This window comes from Aphelocoma coerulescens, chromosome 11 (genome assembly GCF_041296385.1).
Source record: "Aphelocoma coerulescens isolate FSJ_1873_10779 chromosome 11, UR_Acoe_1.0, whole genome shotgun sequence".
In the NCBI taxonomy this organism is placed as follows: domain Eukaryota; kingdom Metazoa; phylum Chordata; class Aves; order Passeriformes; family Corvidae; genus Aphelocoma; species Aphelocoma coerulescens.
In genome coordinates this window covers 14877501-14887011 of record NC_091025.1, presented here as the reverse complement: position 1 = coordinate 14887011, position 9511 = coordinate 14877501, and the positions used below count along the sequence as shown (strand labels likewise).

The window sequence follows — 9511 nt, the reverse complement described above, 5'->3', positions numbered from 1 at the left end:
CTGCTTGCCAAGGTTTGGAAAATCAGATGCTGATGGCTCTGAGGCTGCCCATTTACCAAGTCACAGTCCCTCCTTACCCCTCCCAAGTCTTCCTGCCTCACTTTTTAGGCTGTGGTTCAATGGTGTAAACTGGAGAGCACCATCAGTTTAAGGTACTCCAGCTCCCCATGTCTTCTGCCATCGTTTTCCCTTGTCCTTGCTCAACATACAACCCCTCTAATTGTGCTGATACAGATATGCTGAGAGATTAGGAAACTCGCTGGGTTCAAAAAACCACACACAACTATTGAAAAGAAACCAGGAGTTTGTTTTTAAACCCCATCTCTGTCACCTACTATCACTCAAGGGGTAGCCCCCCAAACAAAAGCTGTGTCAGCAAAATGAGGGGGTGGCAAGAAGACTGGAAGGAGCTGCTGGGCAGGGAATCCTGAAGCCAGGTCTGCTCTCAGTCATGAGAAGGATACACCAAACTGCACCCTGAGTGCTGCAGTGTTGCATTTTGAAATAAAGCTGAAGCATTAAGACATTTTTCCTTAGTGCTGACTCCCTCTGGGCATTCCCAAGACAATTACAATGTTTTCTGAGTATACAAAAGAACTAGGAGATTTTGCAATCAAGAGTCTGAGTTTATGCTTCTCTCCTTAAGAGCATTCAATTTCCATGGACATTCATTAGCAGGAGGTTAAAACACAATGGCAGAAGAGAATGGACTGCTTTTATGTCCATGTGGTAGTAAACACTTCAAGCTAGAAATGCGAGTTCAAAATAAAAACCTCTCTGTGGTGCTTCCAAATTAGTAGTAAAGCAACAAAAAACACACAAATTTCACAGCTTTTTTACTGAAAATTTAATTTTACAAAATACCCTTTTCCATCAAAGAAACTTCCCTGCAATGTACATGAACCTGGCATTTTATAGACCTGTACAGTGAGATATCAGAGAGGTTTGAAAGAAGGAAAAAAACTTTTAGCAGACACCTAGTTGCAAAACCTACAGCAATGTGAATACAAGTGTGTCTTAAAATGCTAAAGCAAGTAATGCAATATAACTGGTGAATCTATTTGAAATGTGAAAAGTTTCCTTAAAATGGTCCATATGGTATGTAGAACATCACAGCTGGCACAAAACTGCCTGTATTTAGGTTTAAACACAAAAACAATGTATGTAAGGAACAGCTTTTGAAAAAGAACCCAAGTGCTGCTATCATAAGGCAAACATATACAAAGGTGCTGACAGCACACAGGGAAACCGACAAAATAAGATGAATACTCAAGTGTTCAAACACTGAACTGTTTGTTTTCCTAATGCTGCCAGTAAACGTTGAGGAGATAACTGGTGCCAAATTACCACAGGACACCCTGGTAACGGGGTAGGTGCTAGGAGAGGCTTTATATCATCTCCAGAGAGGTGAAACCAGGCAAGACTGCTCGTGCTTGGGCTTGGCAGCACCTACTGAGTCTGCTGCATCCTGGAAGCTTTGAATTTGGAAATCCTCTTGATAGGTTCTTCTGGGGTGTCGGACAAAAGTTCCTCTGATTTGCGCTCCAGAATGGTCGGCAGCACTGGGTGAGCAAGGACTGGGTGTGGTATTAAGGAGGGAGACAAAGGCTCCTTTTCTATGACAGTTCCAGAAAATGCCTACAACAGAAGAGAATATTCAGAATGAGCTAATAAAATGCAAATGTGAAGCTCTGCCCATAAGGTCATTACCCTATATTAGCCTGATTAGAATTGTTATTTCTTCTAATCAAAAGTAAAGAAATATCCTTAAATCAATGATTGTTGCCTGCATAAGTAACCACACTGTAATTAACCTCAAAATATAGCTTGTTCAAAGATGACTGAATGAAAGACAGTGTCTTAAAAGTACTACTTAATCTCATTCCTACTGCATAAATGATGTAAAAATTTGCTTCCTCACTGACATACGCTCAAGAATTAAAACAGCTGATGTAATACACAGTTTCATTTTGGATAAGAAATGGAGAGACTTTGCAAAGTTGATGTCAGCATTTCCATCATACGTCATTGTATGACTTAATATCTCCTAATTGCAAGCTGAAACACTGCATACAAACTTGCAAGCACGTATTTTGTTTGTTCTTTTCTCCCTACCAAATATGATCAAAAAATGGTGAAAGCAATTTATATGTAAGAGAACAGCATACTCGCTTCCAACTATCTCTCTGTAAAAGGCCTAACAAAAACATTTAATGTTTAAAAATTATAATTTATATGCAGCCAATTATGTGACAATCCTTTTCAACTTAGCAAAGAAATGACCATGATTCTTGGAAAATACTGGGAAACAAGCAGCTCAGAACTACTTTTCATAAACATATTTAAGAACAAATCACTCCACTATGTATTGAAAACAGAAAATACAGAATGCCCAAGGACAAGGGGAAGCAGACATCCAAGGTCTGATGCTCATGCTGGGCACAAAGGAATGCACACCAGATTTAGTCACTATGCTTAGTTCTGCTATTTCATAACTCAGTTACCAAAAAAAACAAAGCAAAACAAACCAGCCATTCTCTTCTTGCAGGACCTGCAAAAAAAAGCAGTGTTTTTTGTTTTCTGCTCCAATAGCCCAAGTGTGCCTAAAGCTGTGCCAGTACAACTCTGTTAATCTAACAAGAAGCTCATTTTCAAAAACAGGTAAGCAAAACACACACTAAGTGATGGTGGTAAAATTAGAAATTAAAAAAAAGTTAGTTTGTTGCAAATGGTAATGCAGAAATAATGTATTTCAAACACCCACAAAAACAACCAAAAGCAAAACAACAGCATTTAGGGAGGCACATCTGACTGGAGTGTTTTGCTCAATCTCCTTCACTTGCTTAGAAAATACATTACATTGTAGAGAATAATCATGCCAGATTCAGGTAACAGACTGATGGATAACATTTAAAGTGTACTTAGATGTTTTATAAAAATATAGCAAATGTATTCCAGAAAGTATACAATGTGGAGTGCTAACTTGAATGAATCTTCACATCCTGCCTGGGTTCATCTGTAGCTGTTTGTATGAAAAATGGTGATAAACAATAGCTTTCATGAGGAATTAATTTCTTGTCAAAAATAATTTTTGTAAAAACAGTGTTTCCATTGAACTTGCCCACTGCAGTGGGAGCCACTGAAGACTCAAGTTTTATCTAGTTTGAAAAAATTAGTGTTATTACAAAACAAAAATGAATATGCCATGTCATGAATTTCTACATTTAATTCTTGTATTCACCCAGTCACTAAGCAACTGTACATTTTCCCTTATGTCGTACAGTTTTTATTTTATGATGAAGCCCTGAACTTTCCAGAAAATGTGTAAACAGATTTGTTTGGGATCACTAATGGCCTAGTCTGGAATAGGATGAGTAGAGGTGCAATGCTTCCTTCTACCAGGCAATTTCTCTGCTATTGGCATGTCAAAATAGTAATTCAGCTGATTATCTGTGTGTTTTAAAACTTGAAACAGCCCCTGGAAATGAGCTGTCTAGTAGTGCAACACAGGTTAGAGAATCACTTCTTCCCTTTCATCAATTACGAAGTACAGATTTTCCTCTTTTTGTCTAAAATCCTGCTGTATGTCCTGCAGTGAAATGGTCAGGATGATCCAGCACACAGGACACTGGTTTTGCTAACACCAGCAAGTGACTGGTTTATCGATCTTTATGGAAGAGCTTCAAGTCCTGGGGAAGCCACGTGAGCAGCTCCTCCACTCTGCCCCCAGGATGTGTGTGACAGAAGCCTGTCACCTGGTATGTCCTTCTGAAGCAAACTAGGTAGGAGTTAGAAAATTATTTTAAAGAAATCAAACTGATGGTATAGGCAACTACAGTCATTAGATTTCTCATTTTTATCCCTGCCAACAATCAATAATTAATTAAAAACTGTACCTCGGTTGTCCCTGAAGAGGGAGGAAGCTTTTTCAGGAGCTGCTGCTGCCCTTCCTCCTCCTCTTCCTCCAGAATGCCTTCGCTGTTGTCACTCTGAGTAGCTTCATCACAGCTAATACTCCTCTGAACTCCTCGTCTGTCATCAAACTCAGCAGCACTGTTCTCACTGGTATCGCTACAAACACTGTTCTCTCTGCTTCGAGACTTCAGAATTGATTTACGAGGGACATATTCTCCATTCACAACATCAACAAAGACTCTAGAAAGGAAAATGTTAGCTTTAATAAACCATTTCAGGATCAGATGACAAATTTACAGTGATCTTGCTTTGTCTTCTGTACAAATTAATTATGATGTGCTTTCTCAACTTTTTGCTGCAGAATCACAATACTGTACCTTCAGAGGCACTTTATTTACCAATGTACAAGAATCAATTCTGCAGTGAATGCTGTTATGCCCTTTATTCAAGCATTAAGTTGGTACTTTCTTTCAGCAGAGTTATGTATAGCTCTTCGAAAAATGTGAGAAAACAAGAAGGTGTGAGTTAGGAAAAAGTTAGAAAAAAGGTAAACTAAATTATTACCAGGGTTGTTTCTGTAAAGAGAAATCAGAAGATCACAATGTGGGGATGTTTTCTAGAGTTAATTCCTTGTCAAATGTAGAATACAAAAACAAATACTTGAAACATTCATTGCACATGGAAAGGATGGAGCTTTTTCCTGACAAGTGTCATAATCTGCTTTCAATTAGAAACAAAATTTTAAAAATCAGCTTTTAAGATCAGATCAACAGGAAGACACTTCTCAAGTATTAACAGACTGTGAACGGACAAAGATGGCTCTTGTGCTCCCTCTCCATGACTTGAGAAAGTCAAGGGTGGGTGGAGGAGAATGAGAGGACCATGCCAATTTTATCAAACTCATAAAGGAAAAGCCCAATGACTGGATGAATTTTAAGGGTGTTACTTGTTTCTAGCAGCTTTATTGATCAGGCACTTATGGAAATACATCTCTACAGAAGATGGAGCTCCTTTGCAGAGCTCAGGGAGAGCAGCACAAAACAATCTTTTGCTCATCTTCAACCCCAGCAGCTGCAATTACAGAATGTGGGTTTACTTTTCACACTTTGTGGCATGTTTAACATATTCAGGTACCCAAATATACAGACATACAGTGGGATTTTCACAAGCACTTCATCAACCCATCCAATAGGTGTCTGTGTTTATCTTTACAGACCTAAATACTTGTTTTATCTCTCCTGTCACCTTAGCTTAGTGTTTTCTACAATCCCCTAAGCCCAGCACTGTTTTTCAAGCTCTCTGTGTGTGGGTGTCCTACAGGCGACTAATATTTTTTATGGAGAACAGAGAAAGTGTCACAGTGAGGCCAGGGAGAGGGAATGCAAGAGAAACTACGCAAGCAAAGAGCTGAGTATGTTTTGAAGACACAGAAAGGAAGAGACAGAACCCAGCAAATTGATAACCAGGAAAGCAGGAGTATTACAAGTGGTAGCTCTGGTCAGTTCTGTCTGAAAACAAACAGAGAAAAAAATGGCAGCGAATTAACCAGAATACATAACATAACTGCTGCATTCCTTCCTGAGGATGGTATGTACTGGCAAATTTACCTCAATTTCAGAAGCTCTGAAAAAGCAGGTAAATGACAGACTGCTATGTGGAAAAGGAAGCGTTAAGCTCAGAAATATTTTATGGATATGAAAGCACGGAAACCATGCAGAAGGCACAAACTTTTATTTTTAAGTAGTAAATTCAGTTCCAGCTGTTTCTTTCAGGAAACCATAAGCTGGGTTTCACACTCAGTGGACAGAAATGAAAGGAGAAGGTCTCCTCAGGGGAAAGCTCCCATGCTAAAGCCATAATTTACCCACCGGTAAATGTCTGCTGGGGTTTTGATGTTGGGCAGCTCTGGAGTTGCGTGGCCATTGCCACTGCTGTTCTTCCTTTTACGCTTGGCCTCTTCCTTCTTTTCACTGAATTTCAAAGTAGTATTTTTTCCTGTGTTTATTCTTACCTGGAAATTGAACACAAATGATGGTCTAGACCATAAAATCAACAATCACCAGGCTGCAGATCAACTAACTCCTGACATTCTCTTACCCAAGCAGATGGGGACTAGGAAGCATAGGTAAGTTAAACAAATGTATGAATGGTAACATTCATAGTGTGAACTGTTTATTCTCTACCACTTGCACTAGGCTGGGGCATTTCTTTGCACTAATGTGCACATATTTTGCATATAATATATGACAGTCTGCTTTACTCAAGCTCTGCTCAATAGCTGAGCTGTTCAAAGGTCTGTTTAAAGGCAAGTAAGAAGTCATTAAAAAAACTCCTACACAGGATACTGCCTTTTACAACAGCCAGAAGCCAGAACAGCAAGGCAGACATTTGAAGATCTCTTTTTTAATACCATATTTAGGACTGCAGGATCTAAACAGTGGATTTTAATCATTTGAAAAAAAAACCCAAATGTCACCTCCAGCTAGCACTCTACTGCATCTACAGATCTAAAATTTTCAGGTTTAGATATGGCATATATATTTTATGTAATCTCTTGAGCAAAAGATAAAAATTAAATAAAGTACAAACCCTTTTAGGTTCCACAGTGTGAGAGAAAAAAATAGTTGGAACAGAGTTATCTCCAACATCTCTGTCATCTTCATCATCACTGTGATAGTAAGTAGAGCCATTAACTTGGCCCACAAACAAGTCTGAATTTGCTAGTTCTTTATGGAAGTCACCCTGAGTAATACAGTCTTCTGCCCTACATGTCCCGTTCACATCTATCCTATTATCTTCCTTCTCCTCTTCAGAAGAGGTTTCATCTTCTCCATTTGTCTCAACTGTATCAGGCATCCTATGGAATGAAAAATATCTAAGTGAACAGAGGGAATTCATGCTCTTGAGACACACAAAATACAAAATCATGAACTAGACTGCATGTAACTTTCTTTACCCAGGTACTATATTTTTGGACAGACTGTGGAACTTCTTTGTGCCCTGTAACAATGACTGTGTCCTTCCCACATCAACTGGAAATACCAAAGCTGTGACATCATGGCTAACAACCCATGAGGATCAGAATAGATCTAAGGATGTCATTGAGCATTAAATGTATAACTCCCACATGGAAAACTATGAATTTTCATAGCCTGTGGGAAACGAATTTCACTTCTTCCTCTTCATCTTAAAGAAAAAATACCAGAATGCTGGATTGCTGTGGTTGCACAGAGGCAGATTTTAGCAGCTCTGGTGTCGCAGTGCATGCTTTGTTCATGTTCCACCCTTCTTCCACCTATTATAATTTTAATTCCATCTGTCTGGTCAGCTACTTGCCCTGCTGGTGAGATCCTCTGTGTACCAACAGCCTCACACACCTACAGCTCTCTGAACTCCAGGCCTGCCTGTGACACAGCAGCACCGTACCTGTCAAGTTCACCAAGGATCTCTTCTTGTCTCTCGAGCTCTTCTAAGCGGGCCCACAGTTCCTCCTCTGACTGAAAACGGCCCATTGATTTTGTATCACTTCCATTTGCTGGAAAATCTACCTCAAAAACATTTGATACTTTTGGCTTTGAATGAGGTCTGTGAGCAGTTCGGTATTTTCCTGTGTAACAAAAAGTAAGATGCGATTACTAAGGTGACTGACCAAAAAAATCCAACCAAAAAAATCCAACAAAAAACATTCGAGGGGTGGGAAAAAACCCACAAAGGAGCTAAGGAACATAGGCAGAACATTTTCCATTTCAAATTATTGTTTAACTGTTTAAGTGAAACTGTCAATGAACCAGAGCACCAGCACAGGATAATAGTCTCCGGATGTCACAGAAATACCGAGGCAAAGCAGAGATGTTTATTTACAAAGCAGGAGCCACTGATCCTGTGACAGTTTTATTACAATGTGGGGTTTTTCACCTCTTGTGCCAAACAGTAGATTTTGATTTGATCTGATAGATACCAACATGTGAATGTGACATTTACTCACTGTCCCATTAACAGCACATTTTATTAACTGGGAAAACAAACCTAGTTTGTATTTCAGTTCATTTTTTAACAGTCACCTATACTTAAAAAGCAGAGTCTTATTGCTTTGGATTTTTTCTTATATTTATAATGAAGACCATTAAAAACTATCTCTAGAATCACCTGGAAAATCTGATCAAAATCCAGTCATTGTCAATCACTTACTTGGTGAAAAAGACCCACTCTGAAAATCATACAAAAACCTGTCTTGAAGAAGTAATAAATATAAACCCCATTTAAAGTTTCAGAGGTGACCTGAGATACGCACTTGTGAGCACATGGTAGTCAGTGACAAGTTCTTGCTGGCATTTAAAAGCCTTTCTCCCTGGTAAAACAGTGCATCCACTGAGGATGGGGAATACCTTCTCCTGTTTGAGTGCTGTCTGGCACATAGGGAACAAATCCTAATGCTTTTGATCTGTCCGGGTGAAGGACAGGCCTGCATGTTTAACCCCTTCTCCCCAAGACCAGCAGCTCCCAGGGGCACTGCCTGTTCCTGACAGCTCCCAGGCAGGCTCCCAAGGAACTTCCCTGCCCTCTGCCCATCACCACCCCACACAGCTCCTGCACCTCCTCACAGGAATGAGGACCCATCCCCTTCCACCACTGCCACAAATGCAGTGGGACTCCAGTGGCTCTGTGGGTCTTTATGAAACTGCTTTGTGATTCTAATCAACAGTAATACAATGGCTTCATTACTCAGCATCCTTCATGTTTTAAAACTCTATTAACCAACTGTGCAGCCATTTTTTTTAAATTTTAAGAACTCATGGCTTAAAGATATCCTTATTCAAATACGTCAGCTTACACTTTAATCCTGAGTTAAATACAAATTCAACAGCAACATTAAAAAGCAAACAGGTGACTGCAAGTAATGCTGGAATGTGTGTCCCCTACTCTTCCATGGGACAGCACTTTTCATCATCTCATTAAGAAAAGGCTGAAATGTGTTTTATTGAGATTTGAATATAAATTGAGGTAAGCCAAGCAATCAGAGTAACTTGTGAGGATTTCATTTGGTATAATTACAAAATTAATAAATAAAATTGGAAGGATTAGTTAACAATCTATTTCAATTTGATTTCCAAATTGTGCCCTCCCAATTTCTGTTACCCTTCAGTATTAACAACTGACTTGACTACTGAGGTAAGCACATGGCTTCCTGAACACCAGCAAGTGCTTCAACATGCCAGTGATTCTCCCTCCTAATTCTAACACCACTTCTGCCAGTTAGGAAACCAGGTCAGATCAAAAAGGTAACAGGGGGAACTTTGTTGGAGCACTTTCTGCTTCAACATCCACTGTGCTCACTCACTGTTACCTCAAAGCCCCACCATTAACTTCATACACTAACCAAAAAAAGTGAAGTAGTGAAATCCAGAAAATGAAGAGGTAGCAAGAAAATAAGGAGATACTCAGGTTACTTGTTTTTGCCTTCCTCTGAGATACAGCCCATTTCCACATGAACAAAACCAATTCCTGGGCTGATGAAGCCCTGCCCACCTCAAAATAATCACTAATAGGGTCTTTGAGCTACTTCTCTCTTCGTCACAGTACAGACTGGTGCGGAGAG

The 9511-nt window shown here is 39.5% G+C and overlaps 1 protein-coding gene across 6 annotated transcripts in view; it reads right to left on the bottom strand.

The window, feature by feature from the left end:
• Nucleotides 1–823: 823 nt before the first annotated feature.
• Nucleotides 824–9511, bottom strand: part of URI1 (URI1 prefoldin like chaperone) — a 65659-nt gene continuing 56971 nt past the window's right edge. For all 6 annotated transcript variants that reach the window (XM_069027308.1, XM_069027307.1, XM_069027310.1 and 3 more), the window contains 5 exons: nucleotides 7342–7522; nucleotides 6505–6772; nucleotides 5784–5926; nucleotides 3897–4155; nucleotides 824–1638 (listed from right to left, as the gene is read on the bottom strand). In XM_069027308.1, coding sequence (XP_068883409.1) covers nucleotides 1450–1638; nucleotides 3897–4155; nucleotides 5784–5926; nucleotides 6505–6772; nucleotides 7342–7522 — 1040 coding nt within the window. In that variant the 3' untranslated portion in view covers nucleotides 824–1449. The remainder of the gene's footprint in view (nucleotides 1639–3896; nucleotides 4156–5783; nucleotides 5927–6504; nucleotides 6773–7341; nucleotides 7523–9511) is intronic.